Source organism: Pyxicephalus adspersus, chromosome 2 (genome assembly GCF_032062135.1).
Source record: "Pyxicephalus adspersus chromosome 2, UCB_Pads_2.0, whole genome shotgun sequence".
NCBI lineage: Eukaryota > Metazoa > Chordata > Amphibia > Anura > Pyxicephalidae > Pyxicephalus > Pyxicephalus adspersus.
In genome coordinates, this window is record NC_092859.1 from 142,792,848 (window position 1) to 142,809,365 (window position 16,518).

At 37.5% G+C, this 16,518-nt stretch overlaps 1 protein-coding gene and 1 long non-coding RNA gene across 3 annotated transcripts in view; both read left to right on the forward strand.

Annotated features, from left to right (window-relative positions):
• Positions 1–929: 929 nt before the first annotated feature.
• LOC140324635 (uncharacterized) lies at positions 930–10,705 on the forward strand. Its single transcript, XR_011919559.1, has 4 exons — positions 930–1,084; positions 1,176–1,222; positions 3,936–3,964; positions 10,413–10,705. It is a non-coding gene; the product is annotated as an uncharacterized lncRNA (long non-coding RNA).
• A 624-nt stretch (positions 10,706–11,329) lies between these two features.
• The window catches only part of CHD2 (chromodomain helicase DNA binding protein 2), a 43,594-nt gene continuing 38,405 nt past the window's right edge, over positions 11,330–16,518 (forward strand). The window contains exons 1-2 of one of the 2 annotated variants that reach the window (XM_072402686.1): positions 11,330–12,399; positions 12,749–12,867. In XM_072402686.1, coding sequence (XP_072258787.1) covers positions 12,806–12,867 — 62 coding nt within the window. In that variant the 5' untranslated portion in view covers positions 11,330–12,399; positions 12,749–12,805. The remainder of the gene's footprint in view (positions 12,400–12,748; positions 12,868–16,518) is intronic. The other variant, XM_072402685.1, reaches the window with a different exon arrangement.

Here is a 16,518-nt window from a genome sequence, read left to right on the forward strand (position 1 = left end):
GGCCCTGAACATCGAATGATAGATCCTCCCTGTAATGGCGGCTGCTTGCTGGGTGAGTATGGCTGCTTCTTCTTTGTCCTTGGCTGGGGAAGAGAAAACAACAAAATGTCCTTGAAAAAAAAAAAAGCAGCAAGCAGGCAATTCCCCTGAATGTTCCCTCAGCACCCCAATACTTGCCCTGACACCCCATCCTGAGCCCCCCCTCATGCTGCCCCTGGGGTGGATTTTCAGCATTTTCCCCATTTTTCTGCCTTCTAGATCTTTCCATGCTGCACCATCCTCCATTCACAATGCAGCCCTATGGAGGCTCCATACACCCGGGGACTTCTGGCCCCATTACACCCCATTTATTACCTTTATCCCCCCGCTATATATTTATTAAAAAGATAAAGCAGCCAAACAGGTGACACCTTTCATCTCCTTTGTCCGATATCCGACATGACATATCCATTCCCCTTAGATGGGGTGTTGGCTTGTTAACCCTTTCCTTGCCATTTATTAAAAAGCATCTTATAAATTCTACCTACGTACATATAGAACTTTAATAAATCCTAGTCCCACACCGCCATTTTTTATGCAGAATATCCTCAAAGCCGTCATACCGTATGCTATTTTTGGGGTTTTGGCTTGTGTCCGAATTGGTCAATAGATTTAATGTCACAAAAATAAACATTCGCATACAAGGGGCTCATTTACTTGCCAAGCCTTCATTTTACTATGTGAAGGGTTCAGTAGATTGCAACAATGTTTCTAATTGTTTGTAAATCTGAAATATATGGATACTGGCGATATAAAGCGTGTAGATCATTTATTGATCTGATTATTGTTAGGACATATATATATATATATATAGTGTGTGTGTATTTATTTATATATGCTTTATTATTATTTTCCCCAATCATTTATTTGTTATTGTGTACATCTCCTTTTTTATTATGTTTTCCCCTCTGTTATATATTTGTTGTTTTTAGCTGAGAGAGAAATAAACATCTGTCAGTTCCCACATCACTTACTTGTATTTTATTTACAGGTAAAGCTGAATGATAAACAGTGCTAATGATGACGAGGAACAGAATAGAATCTGGTAAGCTTAGAATTCTCATCTTCATATTTACTGTCAACTAAACAAATGTATAAAAAGTGTAAGAAGTCTAATAAATTTTATTTATTTTCAGGCTTTGGTTTTTTTGATTGAGACTGGACATAAGTTGGCAGTTTTTAAGTAAGTATCGTGCTGCTTGAACATCAGTTAGTATTTTTTTTAAATAAAACGTTTGGAAGAAACATAAAACAGATCATTGTAATAAATAGGGACAACTGCTGAATATATAATGATTGTTAACTTGGCAGTTACCCCCAACCCCAATTATAGTTTGGAGCATGGCTCTGTTTTGCAGAGATATACACACACATAGATAGATATAGATATAGATATATATATATATATATATATATATATATATATATATATCGTACAAGCAGTTCACATGTTCTTCATGGAATCTTATTTTACCACATCATTAGTTGTAATGATGTGGTGTTGACCTTGTATCCAATGCTGGTTTTATTTTAAATATTTTTGCACTATGCTTAAATATCCAAACTTGCTTATACCGACTTTTTTTCCTATTCAACTTAACATTTTGGCCTTTTTTATATAATTGTAGATTGAAAAAAGTTTTTATTAGGAATTTATTTTTTAGGGTGAACTATTATTTGTCTAGATTTACTTACTAACCGTTAAATTAATGGGTGTTTATGTAGGTTTTGCTTTAAATCAGACATTTGTTTCATTATTAGCCATATGTATCTTTTCTTATTTTTTTTTTTGTATTGGTATAACTTATGTAAAAAATGTTTTTTTTTTCCTGAAGATTTTTTTTACAGATAAAATGATATGAGTTGTCTTTTGATTTATTTTTTGGGGACGTATTCTTTCAACAATATTCATTCCATTGCAGTTTTTTATCCATTTTCTGCAATACAATTTTCTACAAATTAAAATGTATGAAGGTGCAATGGCTCAGGTGGAGGATGGAATGCATTTTATCCTTTCCTATAACAAGATTTTAGTCACTAAACAACACCCTTTTGACTACTTATTCTCATAATATACAATATTAGTTTTAATTAGTTGTCATGATAGAAAACAAACAAAAAGCAGAACTATTTACCGAACAGAATCAAAGCGACTGCTTTAAAATGTAGTTTTTTATCATCTTCACTATAAATAGGATTTCCTGTCCTGCTGCAGATTACCAATATGGTATCTAAGTTAGTCCTTTGTTTTTAATTTTTTTGCAGCCAGCATACATAAACAGAGTAACATAAAATTGGCTTGCATTACAAGATATAATCCCGAAGAGCTTACAATCTAGAAGGTGGCTTGGTGGTGTCTGTTATCTCATGTTTTTGAAATTGAACCTGTTGGAGATGTTAAAACAATCCCCTTTGTTCTCTATCACACACAAAAAGAAAAAAAAAATGGCAAGAGCTATAAAGTTTCAAGTGTTGAGATGTGTGGTGTCATTTACTTTTGATGGTACTGTAACAGATAATTTGGATTTGAGCACTCAACAGCTTGCAGATGTTAGGCCTCTCTTATAAAAGGCCCAGATGTTTGAAGTGTCAGAGTGGCTTTCCATTAAAAGCAACTAATGTTTGCCTTAGCATTGCTTTGTTTAAATACTGTCACTAATTGCCCCATTGCCGTGTGTCACGGTTATGGTTTCTGTTGTTCTGGCTGGTGTAAGCTGAAGCTTATAGCACTCATCCCTGTTATACAGCTTTAAGCTGACTGAAAGCCAAGGGGGTTTAGGCCATTGCCATCTGTACATTGGTGTTTTCTGGAGGAGAGGTACATCTAATGGCATGAGAGGTGTGGCCACTAGATTTATGAAGCCATCCTTGGCTACCAGTTTTCAACCCAGAATTAGTTTTTTCTAAGTTTGGTGGGAAAGAATTGTATTTGGGTGGTAGACCCTGTTTTGTGACCCAACTCTTTAGTAACCACCCAAAAGCTGGGATACCTTCCAATAATATCCTCAGATTTTTTTTTTAAGCCAAGTGGTGAAGAAGCTGTAGGTGGGTGGCAGCCTCTGTAGTGTGACTAGTTCAGTAACAACCCAAAAACAGTCAGGTGCTTACTGAAAAGTTCCAGGTGGTACGCCCAGCTAAAGGGCCTGTGGAGAACACTGTAACATGGGATGTATGCTGATTTTTTTTAAACTGACACTGGGTTACCGGTTGTAGGGTTTGTATTGCTTACCCTTCAAAAATCAACTTCCTATATTTTTACCAGAATGCTCAGGCACTTTTCAGTAACCACCTGGCTGTTTGAGTGGTTAATGAAAAGTTGGGTCACAATGATGGAGCACTGGACAGTTGAAACATTTTACAAAGACAATAAAAAAAAATGGGGCATACCGAGGGGGTCGGCACTAGTTGGAAAGCTTGCAGAATTATAGGGGGTTACTTGATTCCTATTGCAACAACTGAAAACGCTTAGTTTGTTGCCCTGCTTACTTCTGACCTACAGATTCTTCCCACCCAACTTTTAAATATTCTGGGGGAGAACTCAGGTTCTAAAAATCTTATATCTGATATACATGCTGTGCTATTAGTTTTTCCTATTCCCCAAAGTGCAAGGCTACTGCATCATTAGGTCACATGAATGTGAGCCCTGTAGGGGTTTTTTGCTTTAGTTGTTGCCCTATGAGGGTTTAGAAGGCAGATGTGCTTGCATGGGTTGTTTTTTTTTTTTTTTGAATAATGGTGTTTTACATAATTTGGTGCACTATAGAATGTTTGTTTTTCAATGTATTGGAAGGAATGTTTGCTGCACCAAATATATCAGTTCTAAGATACATAATACTAGCACCATGTAATTTGTTTTTATGTGAAGTTTTTACAAAAACTTTCTTTACTCTTTACAGACTGGATCACAGGAAAGAAACACACAATAGTAAGTGTTATTTTTCTTTATGTATTTGATAACTGATTCCCCTTCCTTCTCAAATATTCTCCTACATGTTGTGTTTAACACTTAGGAAGTCTTGTTGGCTTCTGTGAGTGGGTTGATTTAACAAGGGTTGGTGAAGCTGAATCGGTAGTTCAGGCTGTGTTAATCAGAGGCTATTTTATTTTCTAGTTGTCCTTAATACCTTTTTTTATAGAAAATGCAGTCACTTCATTTCACATTTTGTAAATTTCCTCGAAAGGATTACTGTTTTTTTTTTTTTTTTTTTTTTGTTTTTTTGATTCGTGGCTTTCACCGGCATGGAAGCTATTGCATAGAAAATGCCTGAGGTTTTAAGAGGTTTTGCATTGATGTGGATAGACTTGGGTCTTTGTTTTATTTCTTTGTGAAGATTTTTGTAACTGAATGTCTGGATGTTGTCAGTCCAGCCAACTGTGGATTTTGCTGCAGCTCCTCATTAATATGACATTCACTTCCCCAGTTTTGCTGGGTATTGACAACATTCAGGTCTTTAAAATGTGTGTATAAAATGTATTCATAGATGAGTTTCTAAAAGACCTGGATTTTGAACCCTTTTTAACTTTAAAAGATAATGTTATAAATGTATCTAATTTACTGTTCTGTATCAAACTTTAAAAAGGCATAAAATGTATCTTCCTAAAACAATCCTAGAGGTAATTTTTGTTTTTATAGCCATGACTACAACATGCATACTGACAACATTAGGGTGGATTCTCAGGAAACAATATTTGTTGGGTGTAATGTCACTATACTGAGGAGCTTAAAACCCAAATAAACCCAAAATGTAAGATGGAAAGTTCTATTTGCAATCAGGTTCATAAGGAACAGGGTGGGCATTTTTTTACAATCTTTATTAGGGTCATGTGTTTGCATTCTGCATTACAAAATTTCTCATTGCCAAATTTAGTTTGAGTAGTTTGGATGGAACATCAAAGAATACCCAGACTACATTTACCAACTTCCCTTTATTACAGTGCAAGCCATGTGCCTATAGGAGTAGTGGGTGGTGAGCAATTGTACAACCTTGGCGTGGTAATGGGTAACTAAAAAGGATCAATAGGCCCTGGCTGTGGATAGGGCTAAGCTACAGCCATGATACAAAATTGGGCTTTTGAAATTGCAAAGTTTTAGTACAAAAAGTAATACTTTTAATAGTTCAACATGCTGGATTTGGGCATTTGCGTTCTTCCATTTTGGGTTAAGTTAAGCTTGATGTAATTTCTAAAGGAAAATAGAGCCCTTATAGATTTTTTTTTAATAACATTTTGAGTACAGTCTTGATCAGTCAGAATATGATTTTTAGTCGTCATCTTTCATTTTAAAACCCTTACAATCATGCTGTGGTTGTTTTTTGGGTTATTTTTTTTAGGAGGGGCTAAGAGGATGTATTTTTACAAAATACAACATTCTTTAGTGTGGTAATTTGTGTTTATGCCATTGAGCAATCCAAAGCAGTTGTGATTATGACCAGAACAGGCATTTATGTCTGCAAAGCCTGGGTTGATGTATCCAATATGGAGATGGCTATGGAGATGGATTTTGGCTAATACTTGGAAATGTCTTTAATTGTCTTTGGTTTGGTAGTTTATTGTCACACATGGTGCCTTAATGAGCAGTATGTAAAGTTTTCATACAGCATATAAGGCTTTTATAAGAATAAAAATAGTGGATTTGAAAAGAAATATGCAGCCAACTGATTTTTGAGTTTGATTGGCTGTGTTAGTATTTGTATTTATCAAAAATGCTTTGTCATGTAATGTGAACAAATGATTGTTCAAATCTCATCGAGAAGTCAAATGTGAATTTATATAATTGAAATTCTATTAAAGAACAAAGGACTAACTGAAATGTTTTCAGTATTTGGGGTTTCCAACATTCATTCCAAATTTCAAAATCATTTGCTCAATTAAGTGCAAAATTTGCAGTTGATTTATTTTGGAGTACTAGGCTTACTACAAGTGTTGTGTGTTAAGGGGTTTTCAACATTGCAATGGTTGTGTACCACACAAGTAGCAGAAACCATTTTTCTTTTCTTTCTTTTTTTTTTTTTTAAATGAACTTCTACTAAAACAGGAGGTTCATTTCCATTGGCCACCCTACTCCCCTCCCAAAACACACTTTGTAGGTAAAAGAACATTCTGCCTAAAAGTATAAAACTAGAATTTACTCACCCCAGTGGTGCTTAGAAAAATTAGGAAGGGATTCCTGTGAAAAGCAGAGCAGCCAAAATCTGTGATAGGATTCCTATGATTCTGATGGACCTAACGTCATTCCTAACATGTGGGAAGACTAGGTGTAAACAAGTATAATCCTAAACTTTTACGTACCTTTTAAATGTAGGCAACTTTAGGGGACAGTGACCCAAAGGTCCATCACCCCGTGTGATAAATATGGTTTTAACAAATTTCTTTTTATTTTTGGATAAAAGGGTAGAAAGCAGTTTAAACAAAATCAACTTTTTAAGACCTTCATATAATATTACACTTTAGTTCTTTGAGCTCCTCCTCCTCCAGGTTCTCAACAGACCTTTGGGTTATAAGTTGTCACTTAAGTTGCTGCTGCAGTTTTTATTTACTTTAAATGACTTGTACTTGAATGCAGACTGCCAGAAGACCTAGAAAGTTTTGGTAGTTTTTGTGTATTCAGCGTCCTTGAAGAAAGTTAATTTTCTTTTTGCCCAAACCGTAAATTTTTCCATTTTCGGAGTAGCTGTTCGAGGAACCTATCTGAATGAAAATGTAGTGAAGTGCGCTTACATCAATGCCTAACTAATTAGCTGCTGATCTGGATCAGTTGGTCAGCTAGTGAAGTTTGAACCATTGCGCTGCATACTTGGTGTGGCTCGGTGACTTGTTAGTATTAGAGGTGAAGTTTACTATCCTGAGCTTGTACTTGTTGTTACAAGGTAGCTCTGCAATGGCTGCTTACACATTTTAATTCTGACAAGTTTCCTTGTTTAATATTGAGTAGAAGCCTGTTGGTAAGAAATATATTATGGTGCGAATGTTCATGCTTTTGGGCAAGGTTCCTTATATTTGTTTCTATTAGATTTTAAGGTTACGGAACGGTATGCAGTGTTTAAGTTGCTTTCCATAAAGAGCCACAATAAATAGCAATAGCTAATTGCAAGATGCAGGAGGAGGAGGCACAAAGACTTCAAAAGAAAACTGTGGTGAGAGAAATGTGGAGAATGTGCCTTGGCTAACTTGTTTTTGCACTTTTTTCACTGGCCTGGAACAAGCATCAATATCTGGATTTAGAACCTCTTATCGGCTAACTTTTTCTGGGTCAATAACTTGAAAAGTATCAAAGCCAATATTTCAGGGAAATAGCCTAGGTATTATTAGGGGAGGACCACAATGCCAACTTGAAGATCACCTCATTACAGGTGTTTAAGGAAACCATTCCCAGGAGCGATGTGCCAAGATGAGCCAACACTTAAATGCTGATTAGCAGGTCATTATACCATTCCCATTGGCTTTAATGTTTAGAAAAGCTGGTTTTTGCTACTTGCTATAGGTTAGTATCACCAAATATTAAAGCCAGACTGTTATGACCGACAACAAGCAATTGCCACTGATTATTTTATTTTACAAACTTCATGTTTCTCTTGGAATCATAGTGCTTGATGCATAGTGCTTGAAACTTGCAATAGTGACTTTTTTTTATGTTTGGTTGGCCAGTGTTTAAAATGCAATAGTTGTAGAGAAAATTACCACTGTGGCGTTGTATGGGACTAAAAGTGCAATTCAACTTGGAGCTGATTTATTGGTTTAGTTATCTCAAAAACCTCCTTGGCCTGATTTCCCAGATCTAACTGGTCCTCTAAATCATGTTCCTCTCTCAAATAATTCAAATTATTTTGTTTAAATAAAAAAAAAAAAAAAAAAAAAGTTGAAAGTTTTTTTCCATCTATATATGCCATTTATATGGTATTTGAATTGGTGTTTTAGCCTTTAAGAGTCTCGACATAGGGACACCAGTATTTTTCCCCTAATAACCAAAAGGATTACCAACTTCTTTATTGAATGTAATTCATTTTTATCTGTAATTGTACTGTATAAAGCAGTAGCCTTTTGAAGTATTGAAACATCCTTTTGGGTTAGGTGACACCATCATTTGAGTTTAATGACCATGATTGCCCATAACTAGGATCTTTGTATATCTTGCCACTGGATTCCAACAGAAATGGGAAGCCAACATTTATATAAACATTCCAGCAACCACACCATTGCATCAAGTTTAGGTGGAAATGCCCTTTTAAAGCAGAACTCTTAAAATGACATTGTTTGGTTCCCACACCCATGTCACAGTAATCTGCAAGGCAGAGTTGTCATTCATTGTTTTGGTGCTTTGGCATATCATTTGTAATGAATAGACTGCCTTTGTATGATTGTTCTAACATGTCTAGTACCTGGTTGGTTCTGTTCTGATACTTTGATGTATTTGTGAGGGTTTAGTGCAGAGGTAATTTTTTCATCATTTGGGGTAGTGCTAGAAGCACTCTGTTAAAGAGGGGGGGGGATGGGGAAGGGGCTGACACTATCAGGTTTTTGTAGTTGTCCATGTCCTTGCTGGGGGGGGGGGGGTCATCCTCTGGTCCTGGTAACCATTGTCAAAAATGTTTTAATGAATCATCAATTAAAGTGCTTGGTAATATATCATTATGCCTTTTTAATGTGTGATAAATGATTAATTGTGCAATGTATTGGGAAGATTGCTTTACGATATATCTTTGACGTAAAGAAATGAGGGTTCCCATTTTTATCCTTTTTGTGCTTAAGATTGCACTTCTTTTTTGGAGGTACTGTGATTTTTCTTTTGATTACATAGAAAGGCTGAACAATATCCAATCACCTAGAATGTTAAGTGTTGTTATACCTTGTAAATCAGGCTGTGGGGGGCCCATTATTCAATCAAACATGTTCAAAATAAAGGTCATTGTGTTGAACTAATATTTGAAACATCCTAATTTGGCTTATTACCTGAATGATTTTCATTCTTTGCTGCCCTATTGATCAACATCTGGACTTTATTTCATAATGGAGAAAATTTCCCAAGCTTTCAGAGGGTTTGTTTTGGGGGTGGGGGGGCTTTATGGCCGCAGGTGTATGGGAAAGTGAGATGCTATGTTGGTTTTCATGTATTCGGCCCTAATAAATGGTTCTGTCCTTTATCTGATGTAATGCTGAATAAGTCATTATTAACTGGGTAGTCACTTTTGAGCAAGGACCCACCTTAGACATATGTTACCATACTGTGCTGGGGAAAGTTCGGGGGCTGCCCCTCTTGGCTACCTGCTGAAAATGCTATTTACCCGACTGTTTTGACAGCAGTCCTTTTTAAGTTGCACATCCAAAACAAGTGTTCTGTAAAACCGTGTCAGAATAGCTGATCTCTGATCTGCAACTGGAATAATAAAACCAAATCATCTTCATGGCAGCCAGGTAAATTGTGTTCTCAAGTAGAGATTATCAATGGCCGCCTCTATTCCCTTCTGACTGCCCCCAACCCACTGTAAATTGTTGTCTAAGTGGCAGCTTGATGAAGCAATATCCATTTCTAACAAACTTATCAAGAATTTGAGCAGAAGTATTTCCTATAATGACCAGGCCAAATCCTTGAATTATGTTTACATTCTTTAGAGATGGGTCAAATATTAAGGTCAGTACTGTCTATTACTGTCCTTCCTGCAGTATTTTACATGGAGACATTGGCTATGCCTATACTGTTTTGTCTCCTATTATCTATTTACTTGTTTGTATCCAGTTGAGGTTGGTAGCTCCAGAATTCTTTTCACCAAAAAGTGCTACCACCGTTGCTTCATCACTTTCATAAGTTAAGGAAGATTTTTTTAAATCATGACAAATATGAGGGAATGTTGGACTGATACCATTCAGCCTGGTAAAATTGTTTTCTAGATACGGTCCAAAATGTGTTCAGCTCACACCTGTGACCAAAAAGTAACTCATCTAATGCCATACAGTAATGATTGTAAGAACCCCAAATTCTTTAATTGAGTTTAAGTCTCCTTGAGGTTCAGTCAGAGAACTTATTTTTCGAGAGGGTGGTTGTCCAGAGGTGGTCAGCTCAAAATTTTTATCATTGTGTACTTGAATCTGTTCATGCCAGATTGGAAAAAAATGAGGTTCACAATTTCTTATGGTTGACCCTCCCAAACAGTTGCAGTCAGAGCTGTTCATAGTTTTGAGTTTTCCCTGGGACTTACATTTGGTTAAGCAAAACTTCAGCAATGCTCTGATGGGTTAGAACCATGGAATTGGGTTGAAACAAATGCTGGTAATTTTTTAGAATTAAGAACAAATTATCTACAGTGATTTTTCTTTTTTTCTTTTATTTTATCCAAAATTGATGCCGGTTCCAATAGATTTTCTCTTTTGATTTTTCTAAGACTCAAAGTTCCTGGGCAATTGGAGTGCAATCTACTGAGAAGTCAAAGATGATGGCTGTTGAATTGCTTGAATCTTTATGGACTGGACTGAACTCTGATTAGGCTGTCCAATTCGAGAACATGCTTCAGATGGACTTCTCTGACAATGTCCAATGACAATGATTTACTATGACCTGTCTGTATATTTCCTGGAAAATGTGTGCCATCCATGTTTGCATTTACATTTTGTGTGTTTGTATTGATGCAAATTGTCAAATATTTTTTTCAATAAAGGAAACTTTTTTTTAAATAAACAGTTTGTGGTGTTTTTGTGAAAGATCAAAGCATGGAAGTGACTTGAAAAATTTGCCAATGGCATTGTTGGAGGAGGGGGGTTGTATATATGTGTAGGTGATAATGTCATGGAGGCCAATGGGAAATAATGGCTATGGGTTGGGTTCTTTGTTGTTGTCATTGGCCATCCCAAACTTGCGTAAGAAATCCTTGTGTTTTAACATGCCTAAACTAAGTGGTCCCCATTTCACTCCTTGCCTACTTACTTTTTGGTTTCTAGTTCCCTTTTTGTTCTGGATATACACATACCATCATCTAAAGTTGCCCTTAAACTTTCTAGAAGTTGTTCCTCCAATATGTACCATCCAAAATGGTGCCCCTTCCTCTTAAACCACGAGATTTGGGTTCACTTAAAAATATCCAATTGACATTGGTGGCTGTGTACCAGTTTCTTTGGCCAACAATTATTTTTGGTATTATTAATGCTAAGTTTTTAGTATTTAGAGAGACTCTAAATGTGTTAGAGTCTCTAAATTAGAGAGACTCTATGTGAGAGACTGGCCATCACCTGATTATATCAAATGGGTTGGATTAGGTGGGTCAACTACTATGGTGTCTGTTCATCACATAGGATTCAATAAATGGGTTGGATTAGGTAGGTCAACTACTATGGCATCTGCTCATCACTTAGGGTTTATAAATGGGTTGGATATATAGATCAACCACTAGAGAGGCGCTGTTGAGTTGATGGGCTTGTTCAACAAGGTGACTTTTACTATGCTACTCCACTACACTATATAACTTTTTGGTGTTCAAGTTCTATATTTTTTCCCATCACCCATTGTAGGTAGCCACATGCAGATTGATCAGCCCCATCTGCCCCCCAATGACCTTCCCATCAATGTATGGTAGGAACCATCTTAAACCCTCAACAAAATGGCTTATCTGAAGCTACTTCCTGTCCAAACAGGAAGTGATATCTCCAGGACTGCAGCATGTAATATTGGAAGACAAAGGCTATTAATTGAGCTCTGGCTTCTAAAGGGTGCAGCCCCCCTAAGCTTGCCAAGGAAGAGTCCCCAATTTCTTAGGGTGTCCAAGGTGCCCTCCTAAGGGTCTTGTATTGCCCCTGCCCCATAGTTAAGTGCTGTGTGCTGATGGTGGAAATGAAGGGGTGGGTCTTCAGTACATCACCTGAGTTGTGGGGTAAATGTAGAGAGTGTCAATCACAGGCAGAGCTCAGAGCTGGGAAGGAGCTACAGATGGCGGCTGTGCCTTAGAGAGCGCACTCAGCTCGCCGCATTCCCTCTGCCACTTCACTCAACTTTTTGGAACTTTAGGCCCCCTCCCGGGACCCCCCTTGTCCTAGCTACCCCCCTGTGCTTCTCTGGGAACCCTGCACCCCTAAAATCGCTGGATTTTGGAGCTTTTTACCGAGCCGATCCGGAGAGAGAGAGCCGAGGAGTGTGCTCGTTGTTTTCCCAGCTCATGGCGCACCTCCATATTTGTGCGCTGTGAGCTCAGCCCGTCCTCTCGCCTTCCGTACCGACTCCGCTCCATCCCCTGCACCCCCCGATCCCCCAACACAGCCCCCTCACCCCATCACACCCCGATTTAACTACATTTTCACCCCTTTTCCCTGTTTTATATCAATTTAATCCCTTTATCCGGAATACAATGCTTCCTATAGCCGATCGCTGCCTGCAATAAACAGGTGAGCCTTGCACCCCTATCTATCACCTCCATCACCCCTTTTTTGCACGATTTGGGCATTTTTAAGCATTTTTAACACTTTTTTTGTTGGATGACGCAATCGTTATTTTATAAAATCCCGGGGCCGGGCGATCTCAGGAAACTTTACCGAGTGTCATTCAGCATGAAAGTTATGATTTGTGGGTGAAGATTTGGGTCTGTTTTATTTCGGGGTCCCCGGATTTTGTGTCTCCTTGGTTTGCTTTGTCAGCCCCGACCGCCTCGGAGATGAGAGCCCGGCCGATTGTATAGTGCAGCAGCAGCATGACTTTAGCAGGGGGGATCTTTACCTTTCTTTCAACTTTTGACAGCAAATAACCTGGGCATCCCACTTCAAAGAGCAGCCACCTACCTAAGGCTTGTACAAGATGATGAGAAATAAAGAGAAAAGCACCGAGGAGGAAGGCTCAGCCCATAGCAATGTATCCAGGTATGCTTTGTAACTTTTATTCCTCTTCTTATAGACACACAGTATGACCTGCACTCCTGTCACCCCACATTCCCCCATTGCACCCTGATATTTTATAGATAACATTTTACAGCTTTTGTTTCCAGCTCTGACCTTGACTTCTCCCATTGCCACACCCTAATTTTTCCTGCTAATTTCGGAAACTAGGAAAGGCCCTGATACATTGTAACACAGAGCCCCATGTTACATTTCTCTCATTATCACCCCATTTTAACACAAATTCTAACATTTACAACGTTTCTGATGCCTCTTCACATATGACCTTGTGCATTTTTAGCCTCTACTGCATTGCACCATTTTTTTCTTCTCTACACAATTTAATAAGTTTTATTTCACACACAAGGCCATGATAAAGCCTCGGTGTAAATTATGTCAAATTAAATCTACTGGAGGTTCCCGGGGGAGGAATAGGTTTTCCTTGCTCCCTGGTCACCCAGATATTCTCATTTTTCTTTTACCAATTGCTATATTTCAGTTGCTCATTTTGATGTTTTTATTAACATTATATTGCCATTTTTTTATTTATTTTTTTACATTTCCCACTGGCTCAGGTTTAGATTACATATATACAAGTTATGTTTTTTTTATTTTCCTGATTATTAAACGGTTTATGTTGCTTTTATAATAATTCTAATATACGTTATTTATTTTTACAACTTCCCAGTGCAAGTTTACTCATTTAATGTCCATCAAACAGTTTATGGGTATTGAAATGTTTTTATGCAGAATATATTATCAAACATTTGCACAAACTTCGCCCACAAACTTGAAATTGTTTGCCAAGTTCTTCCTATATTGTATCCAAATATATTTTTATTTCTATATATTTTTATTATTCAGAATATTTCTCCCAAAGCTTTCATTGCTATATTTTTATTTTGGGATCTGTATATAGCAAATAAAAATATTAAACAGAATGCTTTTCTTCTATTTCTTCACATTGACTGTATTTATCACTGGGCAATCAATCTGCTTTTCCTTGGAAGTTTATATTTTGTATGGAACAGTTAAAACCTGCAGCTCATTTATTCATCTTTCTTTTGAAAGAATTGCAGGATTCTACTCAAATTCTCTTGTTATCATAGGAGCTGAATTACAGATATGTGTGTGTATATATGGGTGTGTGTGTATAATATGATTATTTATTTATATGTGTGTATATATATATATATATATATATATATATATATATATATATGACACACACAACTATATAGGGCCATGTATGTAGATATATACAGACACACACAAATATAAAGGGGCTATGTGTGTAGATATATATATAGTTATTCCTTGCTTTCTCCTTGTGCTTGAAGTCCATTCTGTGACTGGCAGCCATTTTAGGAAAAAGCTTTGGATACATTGTAGCTATTTCATGATCTTATTTTTTCTTTTTTTAAACTCATGCTTAGATAAAGGGATGATGCTGGGATATAGGTTGTTGGCAGTGAAAACGATTGGTTAGAATGTGAAAATTTGAAGGTGGATAAAGGGAAAAAAGTCTGTATTTTATGGTTTTCTATTTCAGTCACAAAATGGCTTTTCCTTTGTGCTGCAATGCTAGGCTGACATTCTGTGATGCACTGTGTGCACTCCACAAGCAGGAGGAGGAAGTTGCTTTCTAGGAGTTCAAAGGCCATCTTGTGCTTTCTGCAAATCCGATTGGTTACTCCACCCCATGGTAACTGTGGGCGTCAGTGTCCCTGGGCCGGCCTCTCCCTGTGATGTCAGAGCAGCTCAGCACTCCCCTTTTTGGCAAGAAAGACTCAGCTTACTCAGCCAGCTGGGAATAGATTGTGTGTGCTCAGGCTGCTTTCTTTTTAACATGAAAGGGGGAATGTTAAGTGAGCAGAGCCCATCAGCTTTGTATTTTAAGATCTATTTTTCCAATTTACAACCTCGGCGTTGTTACTGCAATCATAACTTGCTCCGGTATATCACAGCTAGGAAGGAAAAGCCGTTCACTTATTGTGGGACACCTCTACAGACACTACAGGGTTCCTCCGGAGGATTCCATGAGCAGTTTGTGCCTCTTGGGTCAATTTATGTGACGCCAGTGATCTTTTCTGCTGCATGGGTGACATTTTTCCCCCCTGGCCAGCAACCTAAAAGGCACTAACCACAATGTGAGCTGTGGATTTAGTAATTATAGCCGGGATTCCCTGAGAACCTGAAAGTTATTTCAAGGATTTCCCCATATTAACTTAAAAATGCTGAACTAATGAATTAAATGGATGAGATAGCAACCTGCACCTTGCTGCTGTGTGGAACTAAACATCCCAGCATGCCACTAAATAGTGATTTTTTTATATCGGGTGCAAAAACTGTTTTGCTAAGTTTGCAGCAAACTGTGCAGTCCATATATAAATCTATGGCTACGTACATGCATCAGATAATTCTCATCCAATAATCATCTCTGGGCTGATATTAGACAAGAATCTGACGTGTGTGCAGAGCTCGTCTTTCCGAAAACAGTCCTGGTCGATTGATGAACAAACTTAATGAAAGTGAAGAGAGCGCAGCGGGGTGCTGCCCCGTCATTCTCCCCTCTCCATAGAACAGAACGGCACTATGTACAGCACTCATTCACAATGACAATTATTGCACATGTGTACCCAGCCTTAATGATTTGGTATAGTGGATGCAATAACAGGTTTGCTAAGTTTGTAGCTGCTCAGTGCAGTCCATACGTGTGAGTCTCTTATCTAACAAAAGTGGTGGGTCGAAGTCACAACAACAACACATCAAAATGCAAATGTGAAGACAATGATTTAATCACCCAAACAAAGGTGTGTTAATTAGATCACTTGCACTTCATTCCCTATTAACCCTCTAATACACTTTTAATTTTTTTTTTTTAAATTTAATTTTCAGTCTACTCTAACTGAAGAGATTTCCATCCTTGCACATAGGTGTGAAATCAGCCATTCAGCTTTTTCCATTAGCACTTGGATATAAAACACATTGATGTGTTCAGTAGTCAGGGGGTTCTTTATTGTAGGAGATGTTTATCTTTTCTATACACACATTTCTTATTTCCTCCATGCACTTATCTTATGTCCCTTGGTATAACAATATTTACAAACCACAGTTTCCTCCTGTAATAGGCTGTGTTGTGAAACTTGCTCTGCATACATTGTACACCTTGTGATCATTATCTAAGAATATCTATTTGTGATAGGTGTATATAGTGCTCAGTTCAATTGAGAAAATTGCTAATTTGCATTTAAAAACATTATTCTCACTCTAGACATCTCATGCAGGTCAACAATAGCCAATACACATTCTTTAGTTGAATAGGGAAGGGGCGTGGGGTGATCTTTGTGTTGTGCTCAGTTTCTGGTTTCTACAACAATACGAAGAGGAGATCAACTATATTATTATTATTACACACTATTTATATAGCACCAACATATTACACAGCGCTGTACAAAGTCAATAGTCATGTCACTAGTTGTCTTTCAAAGTGGCCTACAATCTAATGTCCCTGCCATAGTCATATGTCATTAACACAGTCACTTTTTAGGGGGAAGCCAATTAACCTAACTGCATGTTTTTGGGATGTGGGAGAAACCCAAGCATACCCGGAGAACCTGCAAACTCCATGCAGAT